Genomic DNA, 26,653 nt, shown 5'->3' with positions numbered 1-26,653 from the left:
ACTTCCAGGGATAGGCCAGGACGAAGCTAGGAGTGCCAGGAGTTTCTTCCAGGTCTCCCACATGGGTATGGGGACTCACACACCTGGGCCATCTTCTGCTGCTTTCCCAGGTGCATTAGGAGTGAGTTGGATCAGAAGCAGAGCAGCCAGGACTAGAAATGACGCTCATATGGGATGCTAGCACTGTAGGCAGTAGCTGTAAACTCACTGTGTCCCAGTGCCACCCCATATACTGTTTTACAAAATCTGACTTCATAGACTATCTCGATACAGAAATGAACTATAGACAGGAGCAATTTTTGTCTAGGCATAGTAAAAATAAATTTCAAAGAATTACATAATTTTATATTATATATAAAAATGAAGAGAGGGATTACCTTCACAAAAAACAGACAAGCTAACTTAGAAACATGGAATGGAGAAAAGAGTACAACTGTTTAAAATCAAATCATGCTTTACCTTCGATCCACCACTTATAACTTCCTGTGTCTTAGAAGTCCAGAACATTTGAGAAACGCAAAGCACAACTTGACCTGGCCACTCTCGAACCCAGTCACTTCTCGCAGACTCTGGATAAGCCTGAATAATTAAAATGAATATTTAACTTTAAGAGATTAGAAGAGAAAAAACTGCTCAACAGAAAAAACTATTAGAAAAAACTGCTAAAGATACAGAAGTGCAGTATTTGGTATATTTGTAGGTTAGAAAATCATCCAGCCATAAAAGCTTCATGTGACTACTTCAAAGACTTGAAACATTTACATATATTATATTTTTGACATATTTGTTGATAAAAGAATAGAAAGATGGGTACCATCATGCTAATAATGGGTGATCTCTTTTTTCCTGGAAATTTATTTCTATATTGTGGTCCGTTATTGAGAGGAGTTGTCACATTTTTTACATAGAATACATATCACTCCTCTAATAACAAAATAAAAAGACTTTATTAAACTGTAAAAACAAACTCAAGTAGATTATATATATTGATGCCAATTTTTTGAAGACTATACAATACAGAAAACTGGACTTTTGTCCATAGCTTCTCTAAAACCTTGTATAACCAAAGTATATAATTTAAACTATAAATTTATTTAAACGTAATTGAAAAATCTGTACTTTTGTGTTCAAAGCACAATTTCTTTTTTTTCTTATTCTTTTACATTCAAATGCATTTAAATGGATTTTTTTTTTGGGGGGGAGCTTTAATCTTTTACAGAATAGCTTGGCTCAATAATAATGATACTAACAGATCCAAACTATAAAGTGAAACAAATCAACTCGAGAATAAATTTTGAAGTTGATGTTGATGGAAACTGTATTTTTAATACAATAACACCATCTTAGATATAAAAATGTTAAACTCACACATTACTACAAACTGATTCTTACTAGCAATATTTGGAAATAAAGACAAATGACAAAATAACCTAAGCTTCAAAAAAGGATAAACAGGGACCGTGAGCCATTACTAGGTACATGGAAAGTAGATTTCTATATTGATTAAGGAAGTACTTTCATAGTTAATATTGAGTCTTCCCAGTTGCTTTGGCTTGTATGAAATTATAAACAGTAAAATAAGAATAAAAAATCAAGATGTATCTGCAGGAACATTTTTAAAAGTTTATTTTATTTTTATTTATTTGAAAAGAAGAGTTACAGAGAGAGAGGGGTCTTTCATATGTTAGTTGACCCTCCAAGTGCCAGCAACTGCTGGGATGGGGCCAGGCCAAAACCAGAAGCCAGGAACTCCATCTAGATCTCCCATACCAGAGGTAGGACTCAGTCCTTGGAAGTATTTAGTATTGGAAGTGGAGGCGGAACTCAATTCCAGGTACTCTGACATGGGATGCGGGAGTCGCAGGTGGTGGCTTAACCCCGGCTGGAACCCTGAAGTATATAGAACAGCCACCTCAAGATCTGGAGCTTTGGGGCCAGCACTGTGGCGCAGCGGGTTAAAGCCCCAGCCTGCAGCACCAGCATCCCATATGGACACTGGCTGGAGTCCCAGCTGCTCCTTTTCCAATTCAGCTCTTGCTATGGCCTGGGAAAGCAATAGGAGATGGCCCAACTCCTTGGGCCCCTGCACCAGCGTGGGACACCTGGAGGAAGCTCCTGGCTCCCGGCTTTGGATCAGCTCCGCTCTGGCCGTTGTGGTCATTTAGAGAGTGAAGAAGCGGAATGGAAGACCTCTCTCTCTCTCTCTGGCTCTACTTCCTCTGTAACTCCTGTCTTTCATATAAATAAAGTAATTCTATTTTTTTAAAGATTTTATTTATTTGAGAGGTAGAGTTATAGATAGTGAGAGGGGGAGACAGAGAAATGTCGCTCCCCGTCTTCGTGGAGGAACGACACAGGACCCTGCGCTGTTCTTTTGTCTGCTCGGCCCTCCCCGGGTTTGCTGCTGGTTCTTCCCGGGTTGGCTACCATCCCTTCCACCTCCTTGGAAGGGAGCGGGGGGAGCGGCACACCGCCGGCCGGCTCTCTCGGGGGCTGCACAGGTGTTCCTTCAGATAGATGTTCCTCTTAGATGTTCCTGGTGCATGTTGTCTCCTCCTTTATAGTCCTCTTCCACCAATCCCAACTCTGCTACCCACACGCCGAGTACGCTGCTCTCCTCCAATCAGGAGCAGGTCCTGCTGCTTATTGGTTGAACTGGAGGCAGCTGTGTAAAAGCTGTTTCCTCCTCTCCCAGCGCCATATTGTGGGAGAGCAGATGCATAGAATAAGTCTTAATTCGAGTAACAGTCTAGTCCGAGTTGCTCCCCACAGAGAAAGGTCTTCCTTCTGTTGGTTTACTCCCCAGATGGCCACAATGGCTGGAGCTGCGCCAATCCGAAGCCAGGAGCCAGAAGCATCTTCCTGGTCTCCTGCATGGGTGCAGGGGCCCAAGGACTTGAACCATCTTCTGCTGCTTTCCCAGGCCACAGCAGAGAGCTGTATTGGAAGAAGAGCAGCCAGGACAAGAACTGGTGCCCATATGGGATGCCAGCGCTGCAGGCAGAGGATTAAGCTACTACACCACGGTGCTGGCCCCTAAAATAATTCTTAAAAAAAAAAAAAAATCCAGAGCTTCCTAACATTCAACTGCAGTGAGCTGCTGGATGTTGAGACCTCGAGGTCTTTTAAGCCTATTCTTTAACTGCACAGCTGCTCCTTTGTGGTCCTAAAGGCCTAAAAACACCAGTGTGTGCTATTCAAGATTAAATTAATCAGATTAGTGTTAAGGGAGGTACATGCAGTACCAAGGTGTTATATTCCAGTTTTATTATATATACTCCTTTCATCTCATTTCTAAGTAGTTGTTTCAAGTGTAAAAAGCAGTAAGGGAACTAAATCATACATTTAGCACCCACTTCCAAGGAGAACTGAACCACTGAACACAGCCACTGGGATCTCTCATGAGCATTTCAGTTTTAACATATCTAATACTAAGATACTGATCTTTCCCCAGGCCTTCACAAACTACTTCTCCTCCAGTCATTCCCCAGAATAAACACAACTATATGTTAAAAGCAAAAACCTGGGGCCAACACTGTGGTGCAGCTGCCACTTGCCATGCCGGCATCCCATATGAGTACTGGTTTGGCCTTGGCTGCTCCACTTCTGATCCAGCTCCCTATTAACGTGCTAGGGAAATTGGCAGAAGATGGCCCAAGTGCTTGGGCTCCTACACCCATGTGAGATACCCAGAAGAAGATCCTGGCTCCAGCCTGCCCCAGTCCCAGGAGTTGCAGCCATCCATCTGGGGAGTGAATCAGTGGATGGAGATAGCGCGCGCTCTCTCTCTCTAGCTCTCTCTCTCTCTCTCTCTCAACTTTGCTTTTCAAATAAATAAATCGTAAAAATAAAATAAGAACCTAAACCTAAAACTGACTCAAGACTACCCCCTCCTCACCTTTGTACTCTACAACCAATTTGTTACCAAGACCTCTTGAAATTAAATGCAAAATATATTTCTAACTCATCTATTTTGTTCCAATCTTCTGCCACCTGCCCAGTGCCGGCCTTCACCATATTTAACCTGGGCTAATACAAGAGACTCCTAATTTGCCTTCTTGTTTTCATACCTCCCTCTACTAACCTGTTCTGGATACCAGAACTTTAGTGGAATAAAAATATGAATCCAGATAGGTCTCTCTGATTAAAATACTGAAAAGCCTTTTCATTGCATTTAAATAAAATGAAAACTAAGTGCCTTCCTTTCCAAGTTCATCTGACTTCACTCCCCAACTTGCTCACTCTATGCTGTTCTTTTCTCTCAGGTTCTCGCCAGTCTTTTGGTTCATTCTGAACCCCGGGCCTTTATACAGGATACCTAGATACTCTATCATTTGCTGTTTTCCTGGATGATTCCTGCTTATCCTTGGAGTCTCAGTAGCAATGTCACTTCCTCTAAGAGCCCATCACCCACCAGATATGCCCCCTCCACTCTAAATTCATATTCCCATATTACTCCCTCATTCCACCTTTTCTCCTTTTTATAACACTTACTCATAACCTACCTACCAATTCTTACTGCTATTGCTATTTTAAAAATAATGTTAAAAACAAATAAGGACGTAAAGAAAATAACACATGGTTTGAAGTAGTAAGAACTCTGAGTGTTCCTTTCCTGGTATCCTCTTAACCCCTCCTGAAACAACGCCTTTGCGGAAAAAGGGATGGACGTGAATTCCCGGGGCGCTCACCAGCCTGGCCGCAGCGATCACGTCGTGAATGCTCCGGAGCATCAGGTCTTCCACTTGGATGAGCCACTTTTCCACAGCACCGCGCGCTGCAGACGTGGAAATCAGCGCAATCAGCTCCACACGCTCGCCCTCGGAGCTGTACATGGCCTTAATGTCCAAATTGGGAAGGAACTCCAACTTTGCAATGCCCTCAAAGCACTTTTTTAAATGAGGCTGGACTCTGAGTGGATCTTTGGTCTCTGACAAAATCTCTAACATTTCATCATTGGATAAGAAGAAGAAACTAGGGGGAAAAACATGCAAATATCAAAGCTTTCGTTCTAATTGACTACACACCAGAAAGCACTTTATGTTGTAGCATAATGAATAACCTGGCATACCGGGGGAAGAACAGACGTTTCTTCTCAAGGTAAGCATTGAGTCCTTTCATAATTTTCTCCAAAAGTTCATTACAGTTCTGAAGTTTTTCCAATAAACCTGTTAAAGAAGTAGCAGCAAGAACCTAAAAGAGACATTCACCTACGTCAGCATTTATATGCTAGACACAATTATAAGACATTTATTAGCCTACAATATACATAAAAAAGGTTCAAGTATCAAAACTTCATAAAACTTGTAGTGAAATATTTTTGTTACGTAAAATTTATTAGAATTCAGTAAACTGTAACTATTCCTTTTTTTAACTTTTATTTAATGAATATAAATTTCCAAAGTACAGCTTATGGATTACAATGGCTTCCCCCCCCCATAATTTCCCTCCAACTTGCACCCCTCCCCTTTCCTGCTCCCTCTCCCCTTCCATTCACATCAAGATTCATTTTTCAATTCTCTTTATATACAGAAGATCAGTTTAGTATATATTAAGTAAAGATTTCAACAGTTTGCACCCACATAGCAACACAAAGTGAAAAATACTGTTTGAGTACTAGTTATAGCATTAAATCACAATGTACAGCACATTAAGGACAGAGATCCTACATGAGGAGTAAATGCACAATGACTCCTGTTGTTGACTTTACAAATTGACACTCTTGTTTATGGCATCAGTAATCACCCTAGGCTCTTGTCATGAGTTGCCATAGCTATGGCAAAGATTCACCGAATCTTATCATAATTAGACAAGGTCATAGTCAAAGTGGAAGTTCTCTCCTCCCTTCAGAGAAAGGTACCTTCTTTGATGACCTGTTCTTTCCACTGGGATCTCACGCGTGGAGATCTTTCATTTAGGTTTTGTTTTGTTTTGTTTTGTTTTGCCAGAGTGTCTTGGCTTTCCATGCTTAAAATACTCTGATGGGCTTTTCAGCCAGATCCGAATGCCTTAAGGGCTGATTCTGGGGCCAGAGTGCTGTTTAGGACATCCACCATTCTATGAGTCTGCTGTGTATCCCGCTTCCCATGCTGGATCATTCTCTCCCTTTTTTGTTCTATCGGTTAGTATTTTCAGACACTAGTCTTGTTTATGTGATCCCTTTGATTCTTAGTCCTTTCATTATGATCAATTGTGAACAGAAATTGATCAAATGGACTAGTGGGATGGCATTGGTACGTGCAACCTTGATGGGATTGAATTGGAATCCCCTGGTATGTTTCTAACTCTACTGTTTGGGGCAAGTCAGCTTGAGCATGTCCCAATTTGCACATCTCTTCCCTCTCTTATTCCCACTCATATTTAACAGGGATCACTTTTCAGTTAAGTATCAACACTTAAGAATAACTGTGTATTAATTACAGAATTAAACCAATAGTATTAAGTAGAACAGACAAAAAAAAAAACACTAAGAGGGATAACATATTAAATTGTTCATCAACAGTCAGGGCAAGTGCTGATCAAGTCACCGTTTCTCATAGTGTTCATTTCACTTTAACAGGTTTCCTTTTTGGTGCTTGGTTAGTTGTCACTGATCAGGGAGAACATAAGATATTTGTCCCTTCTCATGCTGTCTCTGACTGCTTCCTCACCATTTGTCTTACACAGCCTAAGCTCTAGCCATTTGCAGAAAAAAAAATTGCTGGCTACCAATCCACAAAAATATATCATGTGGCACAGAGGTTCTAAAGTCAACAGGCAAAGCAAAATCCTTGACACTCATACATTTCCGTGTACATACACTCTTACTAAGGCTAAAACAACTAATTTCTCATTCAGCACCAGAATAAAATATTTCTTGAGTAGAATACTATATAAAAAGTAGATACATATCTAAGGACAATGTGTGCCGCACATATGAAAAATACAGTCTGCCTTTGGACACTGGAATCACACTCAGCCAAGTTTCTCCTTACTAGAAGAGAAGCAAAGGAACTGAGACAACTCAGAGAACAGCAGATTCTTTCTGCAGAGTCACCAGGTGGAAAGCCAGGTGAATCACTTGCACTGTTCATCACTGCCCACCACCAACTTTTATTTGTCTGTTTATCTTGGGAGTAAGGCAAACAGTGAGTGTTTCTAGTAGAAACCAAGTGAATTAAATTTACACTTGAAGTAGCTCTAACATACATAGTGGTGCATCTGACCAATTGTATTAAAAATAATTTTTCTTTTTCACTTTCTAACATGTTTCTGAGCTTCTTAGTTTTATTTCTGTAACCAGGGGGAAAAGTCATATGCCTTCTTTCACACGCAAAAAATAAAAGGTTTACCCACTGAAAGAGAGGAAACAAACCCTCTACCTTTGGGTCTTTAGCACAGAACTTCATGATATCCCTCCAGTGTCTGTCCACCGTCTGAAACTGACGCCCTTCCTCCGGCATCTGTTGCATGATATCCTCGGAACAGAAGATGGGCTCCAGATACAACCACTGAGCTTGCACTTTTAACCACTCATCAATCGTCTCTTGTATTCGAATCAAACGGTCCTCCCAGGCCTGAAAGAAAAGCCCGCTGTTCTAAAGCCTTGTTATTAAAGAAAAGCTATAGATTACAGTAAGAAAATCTTACTGAAAATTTACTATTATTTTCAAATCAATGCATTTAGCTTACACCTTAAGATCACTTATAGATGGAATGGAACAGAATGAAATGAAAACATCGATACAGTCAGCCTGCTTTGTTCTGGTAGGTGCCCCAAACTCAAAGATATCCCATTAGCTGAAGATCACTCAGATAATCTGGCTTTTGGTCTTAAGTACAAGTACGTGCCTTAACGTCCTGGCCTCCTGAAGTTCTCTTTTTCTTTCATGTTCTTCTAATTTGCCATCTAAACTCTTCTTGTTAACACATTAGAAATTCCTACAGAGGACACACAGTATCTATTCAGGAAAAGCTGGGCTAGCCTGTTCCATGGGGGAAATGTGACATCTCACATCCCTTAGAAAAACACTGCTCTATGTTTCTCCTAATAGCAGCAGCAATGGTCTTCTAGAAAGCACTGTTTATGCCCAGATTAAACATTCTACATTGTAAACACATTATCAAAATATCACAGTGTGCCCCATAAGTATATGTAATTACTATTTGGCAATAAACAATGTTTAAACAAAATAAAAATCATAGCTATAGAAAACAAACAAAAAGACCAAATTGCCCTGGTTTGAATCCTACTGCTGTCATTTATCATCTGGGTCAACATGAGCCAATCATCCACATCCTATACCTTGGTTTCTTCTTCTATGAATACAGGTAATACAGCACCTTCCTTGAAGGTCTGCTGTGGGAATTAAATTTGCTAATAAATGTAATAATGCCCAGGGCAGTATCTGAGATGTAGTTAGAAATAAACCAGTATCTCTTCTCCATTCTGTATGGTCTCCAATTAAAATTTTGATCATATTTATCAAGCTATTAGTTACTATAATTTATTTCCTTTCTACATTTACTTATATCAATATAAGATACCTGGGGTCTCAAATATCATTTTTAAGTAGACAACAACATTAACTACTCTAAAAAAAACTCTAGGCCGGCGCCACGGCTCACTAGGCTAATCCTCCACCTTGCGGCGCCAGCACACCAGGTTCTAGTCCCAGTTGGGGCGCCGGATTCTGTCCCAGTTGCCCCTCTTCCAGGCCAGCTATCTGCTGTGGCCAGGGAGTGCAGTGGAGGATGGCCCAAGTCCTTGGGTCCTGCACCCCATGGGAGACCAGGAGAAGTACCTGGCTCCTGCCATCGGATCAGCTCAGTGCACCGGCTGCAGCGCGCTGGCCGCAGCGGCCATTGGAGGGTGAACCAACGGCAAAGGAAGACCTATCTCTCTGTCTCTCTCTCTCACTGTCCACTCTGCCTGTCCAAAAAAAAAACTCTGTTAGTTGTTCACACATATAATTAAAGTATGATGTGCAAATTTTTACATAAGTTAAAAGACTGCATCATAAAACCAGATCCAGGCTTTTCTAAAGTCAAAATAAACAATGTCAACTATTTTGCTTCCAAGTCCATCACTATCACTGAAAAAAACTTTAATAAAATATATTTTATATATTTTATATATATATATTTCTACATTAATTAATTAATATTGGTTCTAGATGAAATATCAAAGCTATAGAATATGATTTGAATCAACATTTTAAAAGCTAGCAAAACAAATGGACTTATTTCCATACAAGCATCTATATAATAAGATTGCATTTTTATAAATGATCAAGAGCTAACTATCTTATTTACTATACCTTGATCTCTTTTTCAAATGGTTTGATGAAAGGTGAGCCTCTGATAGTCTGAGTTTTTATAATCTGGTCATCAAGGATAGCCTGAATCTCATCCACCGAAGAAAGAATACACACTCCAGTATCACGATAGAGGCTTATGTGAAAAGCGATATCATCCCAAGTTCCTATCATCATGTGCATCGCTTTCTCTAATGAAAATTCCTGCACGGGAGTAGTGAAGAAGGAATCAGGTAGTGAAGAAAGGGTCTTATTTACTACACTGAGTTTCTCTACTAATTCGGTGAGCAGTTCACGCCTTATACTATCACTTCCTTTAGGTGTCTCACTGCAGTATCATTGTTAGGTTTTTAAAAACAACCTCAAACGTTCTAAAAAGAACAATTACATATTTTTTTCAAAAAATTCACGTGCTGTGAAAAGTAATGCTGTCCCTATTCAAGTGGACCAGAATAAACACCTGCAGGGTTTCTCCAGGTGGCCTTTCTGCAGGCTGCCTGTGGCCAGAAGACATTTTCTGTCTGTTTCAAGAATATTTCCCCTAGGGCCATACTTGTTAGCTACAACACACACTTATGGCAGGCTACACAAAATTCTGCACTTCATCATCCAACTATATCAGAATGTGGCAGAATTAAGATGCCAAGGGGTCAGCACTGCAGCACCCTGGCCTAAAGCATCGGTACCCCATATGGGCGCCGGTTCTAGTCCCGGAGGTTCCTCTTCTGATCCAGCTCTCTGCTACGGCCTGAGAAAGCAGTAGAAGATGGCCTAGCACTTGAGCCCCTTCACCCATGTGGGAGACTCAGAGGAAGCTCCTGGCTCCTGACTTTGGATCTGCTCAGCTCCGGCCGTTGCAGCCCTTTGGGGAATGAGCAACAGATTGAAGACCTCTCTCTGCATCTCTACTTCTCTCTGTAACTCTTTCAAATAAAAATAAATCTTAAAAAAAAAAAAATTAAGGGGTCAAAGGAGTTAATTCTATTTTAGATTCAGCACAAGTACATATGTGTTTTGGGGTGGGGGAGGGGAACCACAGTTGCCATCTCCTCTGCTAACCACTGCTAACCTGGGGCTAACATTTTCCAGAACAACAAAAAATGTGATGATTTCATTAAACTCATCAGATCAAGAACGGCAGTTGATCTTTGTGTCTACCTTGCTTGCCCCTGCACTTATCACTTCAAATTTTTCCAAGTATGGTGCGAGGTTTAATTTTAAGACTTTTCTCAGTGTAGTGCCGGAGTCGGGAGTCAGGTCATAGCCCACGATGTCTGACATCTGCTTCCAGTGTCGAGCTCTCATTCCTGGATTGCACAGGATGGAGACGGTGGGGACGTACTCCTGCCAGGGGACATTTGAAAAACGACTCATTCATTTCACTTCCTTATTCACTGATTCTGCAAGTGAAGGCTTCATAGCATAAGAGTGAATGTCTTTAAATTATGTAATATGTTTACATGATTACAATCTCAATTAAATTTGGAGGAAAATGAAAATAAACAAAATGACTCCATAACTAATAAACAAATATAAGCTTAGCAGAAATCCAGGATTACGAGTAAAAAAAATAATGAGGGACATGTGTTCTGTAAGATATTAAAAATGATAAACACAATAATAATTAAAGCTGTGGGGAGCTGGCACTGTGGTGCAGCAGGTTAATGCCCCAACCTCTACTGCTGGCATCACATATGGATGGGCATTAGTTCAAGTCCTGGCTGCTCCACTTCCCATATCAGAGTACTTGTTTTAAATACTGGCTCCACTTCATTTCCAACTTTCTGCTAATCACACCCTAGGAAACAGTAGGAGATAATGGCTCAAGTCATTGAATCCCTGCCATCCATGTGGGAGACCGAGTCTGAGTTCCCGGATCCTTGCTTTGGCCTGGCCTAGCCCCCAGCTACTGCTGGCATTTGTGAAAAGAACCAGAAGATGGAAAATTTCTCTTGCTCTAGTTCTTTCAAATAAATAAATATATATATATATATATATATATATATATATATTTAAATTGGAGGTCCACAAACTAGCAAACCTTTTATTTTGCTTAGTAAGGGATTTGTCTTTAACTTTCCTTTCATTATCGCCATTATCTGTTTTGCTTTTTAAGATTTATCATTTGAGCTGGCACCACGGCTCACTAGGCTAATCCTCCACCTTGCGGCGCCGGCACACTGGGTTCTAGTCCCGGTCGGGGCACCAGATTCTGTCCCAGTTGCCCCTCTTCCAGGCCAGCTCTCTGCTGTGGCCAGGGAGTGCAGTGGAGGATGGCCCAAGTGCTTGGGCCCTGCACCCCATGGGAGACCAGGAGAAGTACCTGGCTCCTGCCATCAGATCAGCGCAGTGCACCGGCTGCAGCGCACTGGCCGCAGCGGCCATTGGAGGGTGAACCAACAGCAAAGGAAGACCTTTCTCACTGTCTCTCTCTCTCACTGTCCACTCTGCCTGTCAAAAATAAATAAATAAATTAATTAATTAATTAAAAATTTAAAAAAAAAGATTTATCATTTGAAAGGAAGAGCTACAGCGAGGCAGAGGCATAGACAGAGAGGTCTTCCATCTGCTCATTCACTCCCCAAATGGCTGCAGTGGCTAGAGCTGGGCCAATCTGGAGCCAAGAAGCTTGGTGCTTCTTCCAGGTCTCCCACAAGGGTGCCGGAGCCCAAACACTTGGGCCATTTTCTACTGCTTTTCCAGGCACATTAGCAGGGAGCTGAATTGGAAGTGGAGCAGCCAGGACTTGAACCTGTGCCCATATGAGAAGCCAGCACCGCAGATGGTGGATTTACATGCTATGCCACAGCGCCAGCACCACCATTATGTTTTTGTTTATCATCCTATTTCCTAGCATTCATCAGAATGATGTAACAGGCCTGATATAACAGCCACTCAACAAGCATTTAATATATGAATTTTTAACACCCAAAAAGGAGAAAACATACTCTCAACTTGAATAAATTTAGCTATTAAAAATTCATTATAGGGACTAGCACTGTGGCGTAGTAGGTAAAGCCACAGCTTGCAGTGCCGGCATTGTGTATGGGCACCGGTTCAAGTTCCAGCTGCCCCACTTCTGATCCAACTCTCTGCTATGGCCTGGGGAAGCAGCAAAAGTTGGCCCAAGTCCTTGGGCCACTGTACCCATGTGGGAGACCCATAAGAAGCTCCTGCCTCCAGATAGGCCCAGCTCCAGCCATTGAGGCCATTTAGGGATCGAACCAGCAGGTGGAAGACCTTTCTCTCCCTCTCCTTCTCCCTCTCCCTCTCCTTCTCCCTCTTTCTCCCTCCCTCTCCCTCCTCTCTGTAACTCTGCCTTTCAAATAAATGAATAAATATTTTTTAAAAATTATGAATAACAGAAAATTATAGCCAAAAAATCCCTGAAAAACATACAGGCAAAAATTATCAACAAAATATTTGCAAATCAAAACCACAAAACAGCAAAAAATCATTCATCATGATCAAGTGAGATTTATACCAGGGATGCAGGGATAGTTCAACATATCCATATTGATATACACAACAAATTCTATCAACAGAATGAAGAATGTCACAAGATCATCTCAGCAGCCACAGAAGCAGTCAATAAAAACCAATATTCATTCATGACATAAACTCTGAACAAATTAGGTATGTAAGAAACATACTTCAGCATAATAAAGATTATATATGACAAGCCCACAGTCAACATCAGACTTAACGGGAAAAATCTCAAAGCATTTTCTTTGAGATCTGGAACCAGACTCATATTGCCCTTATTCAATATATTAGTGAAATTTTTAGTGAAAAGAATTAGGCAAGATAAAGAAATAAATGGAATACAAATAGAAAGTGGAGAAATTTTCCATATTTGTGTATGACACGATTCTATATAAAGAAGAATTCATAATAAAATCCTTATTTTTCTCAGTAAAAATTTAATCAACTGTCCATTACTGTGGAATTTACAAAAAAGTATAAAGTATTAACTTGCCCAATATTTAGGGGTCCTAAAACCTTCATGGGAGAAAAATATAAGGAAATTAGGATTGGAGAGAATTTGCTAAAATGAATTCATTAAAATGAATACAAGGAATTCCTTATTGATGTTCTGTATTCATTTACAAATACTTATTTAACATCTACTGTGTCCAGTCATCATTGTTGATTAGGATACATCAGTAAGTGAAACAGGGGTGGGCAATTGGCATAGCAGGTGAGACATTGCTGGGAAGGCCCACAGCCCGAATTGCAGTGCCTGAGTTTGAGTCCTGGCTTTGCTCCCAATTCCAGCTTCCAGAGAATGCGCTTTGCAGGAGGCAGCATATGATGGTTCAAGTACTTGAGTCTTTGCTGGCTCACCGGAGACTCACTCACATGCAGTTCTGGCTTCCTGAGATCAGCCTAGCCCAGCCCTAATAGTCGCAAGCAATAACAGCTCTGTGTGTGTGTGTGAGAGAGCGAGCGAGCGAGCGAGCTCTCTTTTAACAAAGCTGTATCTCTTAATACTTCAAGAAATAATGAAGATTCTTTACTTCATGAACATTATATTCTACTAGGAATGAGATGGGGAGCAAAAATAAGTACTAAGCATGATAATCTGATGAGTTACCTAGTATGTTAAAGGACAACAAATGCCACGGAAAGAAATTGAAAAATTGGAGCTGGGTAAAGAGGATCAGGATCACTGGGAAGAAAGGAGTTTGGAGGTTTCCAGTTAGATGGTCAGCACACAAGTCCTGGACATGGCGATAATGTAAACAAAAATCTTCCAGGGGAAGAAATGAACCAAGAGTACGTTTATGGATGAGGAGCTCTGAGGTTGGGCCAACAGCCAGAGCAAAGCCTGCAGAGCAGGATAAACATGCTTGCCTGTTTAAGAAGCACGGGTTTCTCAAAACTGGCTGATACTGGGAACAGGATGGCTGCAGCAAGATGCTACAGCAGCAGGAACAGGTGGAGGGAAGGTCAGAGAAACACAGAAGGGCGAGATCGTGGATGACAGACATGAAAAATCAGCCAGACCGTGCAGTGCCACGCAAATGTGTCTATCTGAATACAATGTGGAGGTTTTCCAGAATTTTGTAGAGAGAAGTGACATGATCTCAGTTTACTCTAGTCATATAATTAGGGTATTTCAAAAATTTCATGTAAAATTGGAATTAAAATGTTTATTCTGATGTAAAAAGTTGGGAACTCTGTGCATAGCTTTTCCAATAATGTGCATTTTCCATGAAGTTTCTGAAAACCTCTTGTTTTCTAAATAGATGATGGGTGGAGGTGGGGGCAAAGAGAGGCACTGGGACCCTTTTATTGAAATCCAAGTAAAAGGTGAAGTAACTTGAACCAGGACAATATCAACGGCAAAATGAATTTTGGGTTTGTCATGTGTTTTGGACATCTAAGGAAAGATCACAAGTCGGAAGTTGGATAAGTGAATCTTGGGTTTAGAAGTGAGATTTGGGATGGAAGTTTCCAGCATACAGATGACATTTAAAGTCATGGGATGAGATCGTCAAAAAAGTGGTGGCAGATAGAAGAAAGAACCCATGATAAATGCCCCCAAACCTCTGGATTCTGAGGGTTAAAGTTGATAGTAGTGTCCTTCTATTTCTTCTTTTTAGATATCAGTGTCATTCTCTCAAATCAGCTACCCCATGGCTACATGGGGCTCAGACTGTTATAATTACAGCTTGTGAGTAAAGGAAAACAGGCTTCCTTTCGCAGACTCAGTTCAAAAATCCCAAAATAACTCTTACTGGCCTGGTTTGGATTATACACTTATCCCTGAACCTATCACTATGGCAGAGGGATGATGCATTAGGAATGGTTCCTCTTGAGTCACATAGTGTAAACTGAGGCTAACACTGGCTAGATGCTCACCAAACCTATCTGACACACAGCTAAAGACTACTGTTACACACAAAATGTAAGACCAAAAGATTAAGTTTATATTTTATATAACAAGGCATGTCCCCCATCCTTCTCTGTTTTCATCTTTCAAATTAAATAAATAAATAAAGAGCATTTCGTTCAGTGGTTAACATGCTCACATCCCACTGCAGAGTGCCTGGATGTGAGTATTCAATCCACCTCCCATTCAGTTTCTTGCTAAATGCACACCCTAGGCAGCAGATAACAGTTAAGTAATTGGGTCCTTGCCATCTATGTGGGAGACCCATATGGAGTTCCAGGCTCCTGGCTTTGGTCTGGTCCAGTCTCAGCTGCTGCAAGCATTTGGGAAGTGAAACAGCAGATAGAAGATTGTTATCTGTCTCTTGCAATGCCTTCCTTCCAAATTAAAAAAAACAAAAGGCAACACAAAGTTGAGAAGCTATCTATACTAAAAAGTCATCAAATATGTGTGTACCTTAAATGCTTTTATCTGATCCATTACGGCACTGCACATAGTAATTGTAGGATTCTCTTTTGGTACTTCCTCAGCTTTCTCTTCTGTCAGAGATAGTTTTCTTTCTGCTTTCCTTTTTTCTTGTAATTCTTTCTTTTGTTTCATTTGGAAAAACTTCAGTGTCTTAAAAATTTCTCGGGAAAACTCATCCACATCAGCCTCCAGGTTTTCCCTATTGAGGTCCAAAAACCCTCCGTCCATCCACCTGCATTGAAAAAAAACATTTTTTTTTCTTTCTTTTTTTTTACAGGCAGAGTGGACAGTGAGAGAGAGAGACAGAGAGAGAAAGGTCTTCCTTTGCCGTTGGTTCACCCTCCAATGGCCGCCAGAGCCGGCGCACCGGGCTGATCCGATGGCAGGAGCCGGGTACTTCTCCTGGTCTCCCATGGGGTGCAGGGCCCAAGAACTTGGGCCATCCTCCACTGCACTCCCTGGCCACAGCAGAGAGCTGGCCTGGAAGAGGGGCAACCGGGACAGAATCCGGCGCCCCAACCCGGACTAGAACCCGGTGTGCCGGCGCCCACCGCAAGGCGGAGGATTAGCCTAGTGAGCCACGGCGCCGGCCTGAAAAAAACATATTAAACTCAGACTTTAGGAGTCTGGCAGGACACTGGAGATTCTGTAGGCTCAATCCGCTCACTGTATAAGAGACACGCTGGGCGCTGGGGCGTAGTGGGCTAAGCAGTAGCCTGTGGTGCTGGTTAGTGTCCCTGCTGCTTCACTGCCACTCCAGCTCCCTGATAATGTGCCTGGGAGAGCAGTGGAAAACGGCCCAAGTTCCTGGGACCTGGTAACCCACGTGGGAGACCAAGGAGAAGCTCCTGGCTCCTGACTTCAGCCTGGCCCAGCCCTGGTCATTTTGGCCATTTGGGGAGTGAACTAGCGGATGAAAGCTCTCTTGCTTGCTCGCATGCGCTCGCTCTCTCTCTCTCTCTCTCTCTCTGCCTTTCAAATAAATAAACAAATCTTAAAAAAGAAGAGACACACTGAGGCTAAGAGTAGTTATTGGTCTGTTCAGTCATACCAAGTAGAGCTGAGACACGGGACATAAATCCTCATTTGTGCTATGCTGCATGTCCCAAATCAGGAATATGATCATAAATGGACAACTAACAGTCTCCAAATATAATGCAGATTTGACCTCAATTAACTAATCTAACTAATGTTTACACAAGATAACTGACTGGCAAACCCAAGTGACATTTCTGAAAAGTTAGGTGGAACCACACCAGCATTTGCTTCTTCTATATCAACAGTAAGAACTATTTTAAATACTTAATTCCCAAAAATCAATTTCTGTTTCACAAATTCTCCCATATCATCTGTTTAGTTTTTTTAATTGTATTACTATAAATTGCAGTTTTGGGGCAGGCATCGTGGCACAGCAGGTTAAACTGCTGCTTAGGGTGCCCACATTACATATTGGAAGTGCCCGGTACCAGTCCTAGTTAGTCTGCTTCCAATGCAGCCTCCTGCTATTGTGCCTGGGAAAGCAGTAGATGGTGGCTCAAATATTGGAGTGCCTGCCACCCATATGAATGAGCTAGATGGAGCTCTGGGCTCCTGGCTTCCGCCCAGCCCAGCCTCAGCAATTGTGGGTATTTGGGAGAGTGAACCATGACATGGAAGATCACTATCTCTCTCTCTTCTTTCCCTCTCTCTGATATTCTTTTAAATAAACAAATCTGTCTTTAAAATTACCGTTTTTCTGTTCGTTGCCACTTTAAAACAAAATTGAAAAATTTATGGTAGGGCTCAATGTTAACTTTTAATTTATCCAGTTCAGGATATTTTGTCAATTCCCATTTGAAAAGTTCCTCTTCTTTATTAATAAACTGAACAGCTTCTTCCGAGTCTTGAATGCGTTTTTGAAGTTGTCTTACATCTGTCACATACTGTAAGCAAATCATTTTTGAGCTCAAGAAATATTTAAATCAATTTATTAAAAATAAGATCATATAATACTCTATAGGATATGCCCTTATTTATAGAGCAACTTTAAGTATTAACTTTCTATGACCAAAAATAAAAACAAGCCAGTTAGGAAATGGCAAAGGATACGAATACAAATTTTTCAAAGGAAGAAATACAAATGACCAACAAATATGTGAAAACCACAGTATCCTCTTACTCCAAGTAGAATGGTAAAAAAATAAAAAAAAAAAAAAAAAAAAAAAAAAATAGAGGGCCAGCACTGTAGCACAGAGGGATAAGCCTCTGCCATGCTGGCATCTCATGTGGACACTGGTTCAAGTCCTGGCTACTCCACTTTAAATCCAGCCCCCTGCTGATGTGTCTGGGAAAGTGCAGATGCCACCCATGTGGGAGACTCATGGAGATCCAATCTCCTGGCTTTGGCCTAGCCCAGCCCCAACCACTAAGGCCATTTGCTGAGTCCATCAGAAGATGGGCGATTTCTTAGAAAGAAAGAATGAGAGAGAGAAAGAAGCAAAGAGAGACAGAGAAAGAGAAAGAGGGAGAGAGAAGCAAAGAAGGAGAGGGGAGGAGAGAGGAGAGAGAGGAGAGAGAGGAGAGAGAGAGGAGAGAGAGGAAGGAAGGAAGGAAGGAAGGAAGGAAGGAAGGAAGGAAAGAAGGAAGGAAGGAAGAAAAGAAAGTGAGAAAAAAAAGGACAAAGAAAAATGTGGTACATATCCACAACGGAATATCACTCAGCTATAAAAAAAAAAAAGAATACAATTCTACCATTTGCAACAGAATGGATGGAACTAGAGATAATTACGCTAAGTGAAATAAGCCAGACACAGAAAGACAAATCCCACAGCTTTTTTTTAGATGTAGAATATGTAATAAAAAAGTGTGGATACTCTGTTACTTGGTATACAGATATTTATAAATATTGTTGTCACTGAATTATATCCTTTATATAGTAATATGCCCTTATTTTCTCATTTTATGATCTTCTCCATGACTTCCCACGTTATGTGTTATCATTATATTCATTCCTGCTTTAAGAAATAGCATGTACATTTATCTACATAATGTTTACAGAAAATATGGTAAAATTAAAAACTGTCTAATCTGTGTGTGGCACTGAACTCTCTTTTATGCCTTTTTGTGTTACTTGGAATATTTTTAAATACAAAAGCTAAAAAAAGAAAGAAGAAAAATAACAGTATAATGCCAGAGAGAAAAGGTATTGTTACATTTAGTCTACAAATAGAAAACTAAGTCACGAAAATGGACCCACAAATACAACCAGTTCTACACCTAAGAGCCAAAGCCTGTTGGCCACCATGAACATGTGATGTTCTGTATTTCCAAACAGATGGTGATGCACCCATATCACTATGAACCAGCCTGAGCTACAGCCTAGGTACTGATCACACCTGCTGCATGCGTTCCAGCTCTGCAAACTCGGTGAACTCCTCCATGCGGCGGGCTATCTTTTCTATTTCCAAAATCAGTTTCTCTCTCTTGGCAATTAGCTCATTTTCTTTTTTAAGCTTAGCATTCTCAATGAGCTTAAAAAAAAAAACATAATTTAATCATGTTAATTATTTTATTACAAAGGAGAGAGTTATCAAATTGTAAAGCCAAATGCTTTCTAAAGTAATTAAAAAAAAAAAAACCCAGGGAAGTAAAAATGATTATAAAAATAATATACTAATAATATACTGTCTATAATAGCTGAACCAAAAATGCAAAGAATAAACTGCACGGACAATTCCCCTAGATCTTGAAGGTGACTTTCACAGCACTTATTTATTAACTGAATACCATGATTACTTAATAGATTCTGGTGCAACAGAAGGGAGCATTCACTGAGCATGCCTGTGCTGTGTATCAGGAACTACTGAGCCCCTCGCCTGGGATGCCACAGGAATTACTCTTCTCAACTCAGAGATGAAGAAGCTGACATCTTACCTCCCAAGTTAGGATCCAGTGGCTACGTTAAGAGTTTTTTCTCAAAATATGAAACTATATGCAGTCATATAAAATGCTAGCTCTGCTATCTTATCTCTGTGATATTAAGTTATTTAACTTCTCCGAGTTTTATTTTTCTTATCTATATAATGGGGTAAATGGGAGCACCTGGAATTTTGATTTGCATTAAATGATTTACTAAATGAATTTACTAAATAATTTAGTGAAAGAACTGAGTACAGTGCTAACTGTTGTGAATTTATATAATACTTCAGCCTTTTTTCACACCAGTCTACTTACAAGACCCTATGACTTAAGCCTAACAGTCTATCCTAAACTAGAGGGAAATAAATGTTGCCAGACTCAAATTTAAATTGACACATGAAGTTACTTCTTAAAGGTAGATGACAAGTAGGCATGAAAGTTAAATGTGAACAAAGTGCTTAAAATATCAGATTACAAAAAAGAATTTTAATCATATTTCAAAAACATATGCTGAAAAATACATTTACCTCATCATTCTCATCAAAGATGGGTCGAATTTTGCTGGGCCACATGAGGACATTTGCATTTAAAGCTAAGTCTTCTTTAGGAAACAGAAAAACATCTAAAAAGTAACTCATCTGGCGTTTGGATTCCTGCAAAATAAACTGTAGATATAATACACCAAACAGAAAAGCAAAGGCATTTTGAAAAAAGAGAGCCAACTCAGATTAGCTGCTATTTTAAATGGCCCAAATCACATGGGTATTCCAGCAGCCCAAGTATGATTTATTCAGCTTCAGGTCACTGAACTGTATTTTTTTTATGATTTATTTATTTGAAAGGTATTGTTACAGAAAGAGAGAGAGAGAGAGATCTTCTATCCACTGGTTCACTCCCCAGATGGCCACAACAGCTGGAACTGGGCTGATCTGAAGCCAGAAGCCAGGAGCTTCTTCCAGGTCTCACACATGGGTGCAGGGGCCCAAGGACTTGGGCCATCTTCTACTGCTTTCCCGGGCCATAGCAGAGAGCTAGATTTGAAGTGGAACAGCCAGAACTAGAACCGGTGCCCATATGGGATGCCGGCACTGCAGGCAGCAGCTTTACCCACTATGCCACAGCGCCAGCCCCTTACTGTGCTTTTACACTGGCAATAAAACTTACTAAAAGTTTTCCCTTGCAGTTGGTTTAACACAAAGGAAACCTGGTGCTCCTTGTATACAACTGAAAAGATGTCCAAATGTTCAGAAACTCTTATGAATTTTAAAATTTTTCAATCTTTGGTAACATTTTATATCTTCTGTGTTGTTTTGTGTAGTCATGGATGTTACATTAGCATACAATAATAGTCTACGAGTTTGGGGGTGAAGAGCAAAGGTTAAAAAAAAAGCTTTTTAAAACAATGGATTTATCTGAATAGAGAAGTCAAATACTTTTACCTCCTGGATTGAGCTTCTGGCTCCTGGCTTCAACCTGTTTCAGCTCTGGCCATTGTGGCCACCTGAGAAGTGAATCTGTGGATACTAGGTTAATTCTCTGTCTCTTTCCCTTTCTCCTTCCCTCTCTACCTCCCTCTGTGCCTTTCAAATGAATTAAATAAATTCAAATGAAAAACAAGTCCTCTAACAAGAAGGGAGGAATGTACGAACACATGAACCAGGATTTAAGTACAGAAATGTTTCCAGAAGCATTACTACTAACAGCTAAACTGGAAACAACCCAATCTCCAGAACAGTTGAAATTTTAAAAATGTTATTCTATAGTGATACAATCTAGAATGGAATACTAGACAGCAACAAAAGCAAAAGTTAAGGAGCAAGAACATCACTAACAACACTGCTATGATGCCAAAAATTATAAACAGTATGATTCCCTTTATATAAAGATGGAAGTCAGACAAAAATTCATTCTACTGAGACGCATCTTTAGAGAGTAAATCTGTAAAAAGCAAGGAAGTGATCGCTGTCAATGTCAGGCTGGAGCTCACATCCACAAAAAGGCCATAGGGATGGGTGTCTAAGTTGTTGGCTCTGTCTCTTTCCCTGTGTGCCAATCCCTGGCTGCTATGATATTTTAAATGGGACAATTCTGTTTTATGTAATATACAGTACATGCATTATTTCACACTTTTTAGTTTTTTCTAAATAAACAATGTGAATAAATATAGGTGTGACGAAGATATAAGCATACTATTAAGTGTAGAAACTACAAAAAAATTTGTAAAAATCTATTTTGTTTAAAGATACACACAGTTGACGAAAACTGAAGAAAACCAAATATACCAAGCAAGTGCTTGGCACAACAGTTAGGATGCCACTTGGGGGGCCAGCGTTGTGGCAGAGTAACTTAAGCTGCAACCCCAGCATCCCATATGGGTGCAGGTTCACATCCCAGCTGCTCCACTTTCCATCCAGCTCCCTGAAAAGGATCCTGGGAAAACAGCAGAGGACGGCTCAAGTGTTTGGGTCTCTGGACCCATGTGAGCGATTAGGAAGAAGCTCCTGGCTTCTGCCTGGCCCAGCCCCAGCCATTGCAGCCATTTGGGGAGTGAACCAGTGGATGGAAGATTTCTTTCTCCATGTCTCTCCCACAGCCCTTCTGTAACTCTTCCTTTCAAATAAATAAATAAATCCTAAAAAAAAAAAAAAAAAAAAAGCCCACATCCCACACTGGGCTGCCTGGGTTCAAGTCCTGACTCCACTTCCAATTCTAGCTTCTTGCTAATGCACATCCTGAGACGCAGCAACTGATAGCCCAAGCAGTGGAGTACCTGCCACCCATATGGGAGACCCAGACAGAGTTCTGGGCTCCTGGCTTTGAACTGCCTAATCCTAGCTACTTGTGGACATTTGTGGAGTCAATCAGAGAATACAAAGCTCTCTGTATGAGGTCTGTCTCTGCCTCTGTTATTCAAATAAAATGACAATAAATTTAAATTTCAAAATAATTTTAAAAAACCAAAGACATGATTATTATAAAAATAAAGTGAAAACCCCTAGGGGAGAGGGAAGGAGTTGTGATCAGGAAGACCCATGCAGAACCCTTCTAGGCTGTCCTCTTTCTTTCCTTTTATGATCTATTTATTTATTTGAAAGGCAGAGCAATTGAGGAGGAGAGAGAGATCAATCATTCATCTGCTGGTTAACTCCCAATTGACTCCAACAGCCAGCACAGAGCCAGGCCAAAGACAATGGCCCAGCGCTCTACGCAGGTCTCCCATGTGGGGAGTAGAGTCCCAAGCACTTGAACCATCTTCCCACATACATTAGCAGCGGGCTGGATCAGAGCAGAGGAGCCAGGACTCAAAGGGGCACTCTGATAGGTGATATAGCTTAACCCACTGCGCCACCATGCTGGCCCCAGGGGCTCCCCTCTTTCTTGACATAGGTGGTGGCAACATAGACTCTCAGTTTATAACTATTTAACTGTGTATTTTACACATTTAAAAAATATATATGTATATATATATAAAAGTCCACAATTTTTAAAACTATTTAAACTTTGTAAATCAAAAGTTCCTTACCTGGATCCTTAAAATCAGCTCTTCAATCCCTACAGTACGGGCTTTTTCGACATACGATATCAGATCCATCATTTCTTCTGATGTCTCAGGGACTTTCAGTGCTCGCTCTTTAATTGCTTCAAATTCACTGCAAATACTGACATAACACTCTGCTTTACCATGTGTATGGCATTTAGTGTTCTGGCATACTCAATAAATGTGTTCTTGTGATTATTACAAAATAGCAACTGTGGGAACCTAAGCATTGGTTAATCCAACAAGGTATTGTAAAACATTAAACTTATCTGATTAACCCAGTATATATCATTCATCAACACAAGCTATAAAGTTAATATTTTGTTATGAAATTATGGCATATTTTTCCTAGAGATTGTTTCAACTTCCTTGAATACCCAAAATAAGATCATAATTTGGATCAGGCAGCCCTAACTCAAAAACCTACCTAAGTGGACTGCTAGCTTCCTAATCTTACATCAACCTCCATGCCTGTTACATCAAGCTATTAACATTCATGTTGTTAAATGCTTAATTAGAATAACTCAAACAAAGGGCACAGCACACAGTACACTCTCATTTACTGATAAATATAATTATTTGTAGCATCATTTATTTATTATTCTTGATAAGACTTCAGAGACAGGGATAGGATCTAACACTGTAGCATCTTTGATATTTTTTCTGTGTCATATACTTTTATCAGTTTGTCTGATAAACACCTGACTTTTTGACAGCCATATGTGTTTATTTACTGAAAACAAGTGAAGGCTTTCTATTCTACACCAGGTATGGTGCTGTTTGCTAACAAGTGGTATTTGTGGATCTGGCACAACAGTGCAGTGAGCCACGCTGCCACCTGCAACACCAGCACCCCGTGTGACCCAATGTTTGAGTCCTTGCTGCTCCACTTCTGATTCAGCTCCCTGCTAATGTGGCTGGAAAATCAGAAGAAAGATGGCCCAAGTGCTTGAGCCCCTAAACACACATGGGAGACCTGGAAGAAGTTCCTGGCCTCTGCCTCTCTTTCTGTCCCCCCACCACCACTCTTGCCCTTTCAAACAAATAAATAAATCTTTTAAACATTGATATTTGTAATACCAGCAAAGGAGCTATTACTTTCTCCAGCTGACACAGCAGGAACTGAGGCTAAGAGGAATTAAGTAACTTGTCCAGAGTCATGCAATTAGTTCATGGCAGAGTCAGGAGAATTCCTGGCAAAAAATGACCTACATGAAAGACCTCTGTGAGTGAGATTCCAGTGTAAAGAAGGGGCCATCAAAGAAGGAGGTACCTTTCTCTGAAGGAGGAGAGAACTTCCACTTTGCTTACGGCCCTGTCTAAATACTGACAGAGTTTGTGGACTCAAAAGGCTTCCATAGCCTTGGCAGCTCATGTTAAGAGCCTCAGGTGGTCACTGAATGTCAAAAGTAAGAGTGTTAATTGTTAAATCAACAACAGGAGTCACTGTGCTCTTACTCCCCATGTAGGACCTCTGTCCTTAATGAGCTGTACTACTAGAATTAACGGTAAAACTTGTCTTCAAACAGTACTTTATACTTTGTGTGTCTGTGTGGGCGTAAACTGTTGAAATCTTAGTATAGAGTTGGTTTTCTGTAATGAAGAATGGGATGGGAGAGGCAATTGGAGGTGGGATAGAAGTGGGGGTGGGAAGGCAGGCATGGGGGAAGAACTGCTATATTCCAAAAGCTGTACCTATGAAATTTATATTTATTTTAAAAAGCTTTCTTAAAAAAACTTATTTATTTGAAAGTCAGCATTACAGAGAAGGAGAGATGGAGAGAGAAATCTTCCATCTCTTGGTCCACTCCCCAAATAGTTGCAATGGCTGAGTTGGGCCAATCCTTAGCCAGGAGCTTCATCTGGGTCTACACATGAGTGCAGAGGCCCAAGCACTTGGGCCATCCTCCACTGCTTTTCCACAAGCAATACCAGAGAGCTAGATTTGAAGAGGAGAAGCTGGGCATCCATATGGGATGCCAACACTGCAGGCGGCAGCTTAACCTGCTACACCACAGCACCAGCAGTCTGCACTTGTGAACAAAAGCAAGAAATCCTTAGGAAAAGAGTGTGTGTGGTGTGTGTGGTATGTGTTTTGTGTGTGTGTGTGTGTGTGTGTTTGCATGAGTCAAATAGATAGAGAAAGGGACAGAAAGAGGGCATTTTGAAACATCAACAGCAAATGAAAATTTTCTTTAAACAAAATACAACACAGTGAGAAACAAGTGCAACCCAGCGGCACGACGCGGAGCTAAGAAGTCTCTGGTTTGTGAATCCAGTTTAACGGCCATCCTGAGAAACAGGCATCAGCACCTCCATTTCACAGCTGACACACATAAGCTAAGCTAAGGTGACAAACAAGTAAATATTAGAACCAGGAATGAACTCATATATTTGTCATACTCAGAATAGCATTTTCATTATCATGCTACTGACATACAAATGCTAAAAAAAAAAAAAAAGTTCTGGGCTGCCTTCAAGTGAATCTCAGCCAGTATTAAACAACTGAACCCATCCCCACGGTGTGTGGAGGAACCTCCTTAGGAGGCGGCTCTGGGAAAAAGGCTTTGAGAACATACAGATTTGCATCTTTTGCTGATTAACAAGTTACTTTAGCAAAGTACTGATTTTGGTCCTATAATTCTGAGTTTGCTGATTACTCCTACTTACCACTCATTTTCTTTCCTGTATTTTGAAGCTATATCATTTAGTAATCTGTTCGCAAAGTCTCTGGCTTTATTTTTCAGGCCTGTCTTCAAATCTTCACAATCCAGGCGCACCATAGGGTAATGAACCCACTGAGGCAAAAGCATTATTTCTGAGGCAAGACTGAAAAATTTATCTATAAACTTGAGAGAGTTGAAAACAGAAAAGAATGCTTAGAATTTAATTCATCAGTGATTTTAGAGTACTGCAGTGAAACTCTTAATCATATAAATCAAAATCATCTCTTTTTGCTAAGTGCCTAAAATGGTCCTTTTTTTTTTTTTTTTAACATGTCTTTTATTTTTAACTTATCCTTCCACTAAGGAACTTGCCCATTTGCAAAACAATGTCCAGCGTGAAGGCATGGCATTGAAAGCTGAACTTTTCACAAGGCTAAAGTTCCCTCAGTAATTGTTAAGAACACTATTCCACAAGGAAGTCATTTCTCTGTTTAGAAACAGGCCTGCATCACATGGCAATTTGTATAACTAACAAATATTTGCTTTCACCACTACTGATGTCACACTAAACAGCCAAGTTTGATTTTTAGGGAAACAAAGAAAGGGGAAATTTTTGGTTTTGCTCAGAAGAATTCAGGAGGGAAAAAGTAGTTAAGCTCTGCCATTACCAAAGATCAAAGATACAAGAATTGATAATAACTTCTAGATATCCAAACACGGTAATAATGTTTAAGAATGAAAAAAGGGCCGGCGCTGTGGCACAGCGGGTTAACGCCCTGGCCTAAAGCACTGGCATCCCTTATGGGCACCGGTTCTAGTCCTGGCTGCTCCTCTTCTGATCCGGCTCTCTGCTATGGCCTGGGTCCTTGGGCCCCTGCACCCACATGGG

General features: G+C 40.6%; 1 protein-coding gene across 1 annotated transcript in view; it reads right to left on the bottom strand.

Annotated features, from left to right (window-relative positions):
* The window catches only part of DNAH12 (dynein axonemal heavy chain 12), a 198,613-nt gene that overhangs the window by 140,098 nt on the left and 31,862 nt on the right, over positions 1 to 26,653 (bottom strand). Inside the window, exons 12-23 of the mRNA XM_051852268.2 lie at positions 25,769 to 25,947; positions 23,084 to 23,219; positions 20,088 to 20,213; positions 19,038 to 19,172; positions 17,392 to 17,585; positions 15,652 to 15,895; positions 10,455 to 10,640; positions 9,300 to 9,500; positions 7,362 to 7,556; positions 5,072 to 5,193; positions 4,692 to 4,974; positions 460 to 579 (exon numbers count right to left, since the gene is read on the bottom strand). Of these exons, the coding sequence (XP_051708228.2) occupies positions 460 to 579; positions 4,692 to 4,974; positions 5,072 to 5,193; positions 7,362 to 7,556; positions 9,300 to 9,500; positions 10,455 to 10,640; positions 15,652 to 15,895; positions 17,392 to 17,585; positions 19,038 to 19,172; positions 20,088 to 20,213; positions 23,084 to 23,219; positions 25,769 to 25,947 (2,121 nt within the window). The remainder of the gene's footprint in view (positions 1 to 459; positions 580 to 4,691; positions 4,975 to 5,071; positions 5,194 to 7,361; positions 7,557 to 9,299; positions 9,501 to 10,454; positions 10,641 to 15,651; positions 15,896 to 17,391; positions 17,586 to 19,037; positions 19,173 to 20,087; positions 20,214 to 23,083; positions 23,220 to 25,768; positions 25,948 to 26,653) is intronic.

This window comes from Oryctolagus cuniculus, chromosome 10 (assembly GCF_964237555.1).
Source record: "Oryctolagus cuniculus chromosome 10, mOryCun1.1, whole genome shotgun sequence".
Lineage (NCBI taxonomy): Eukaryota > Metazoa > Chordata > Mammalia > Lagomorpha > Leporidae > Oryctolagus > Oryctolagus cuniculus.
Note: the sequence above shows the minus strand (reverse complement) of the source record. Positions and strands in the feature narration are given on the sequence as shown.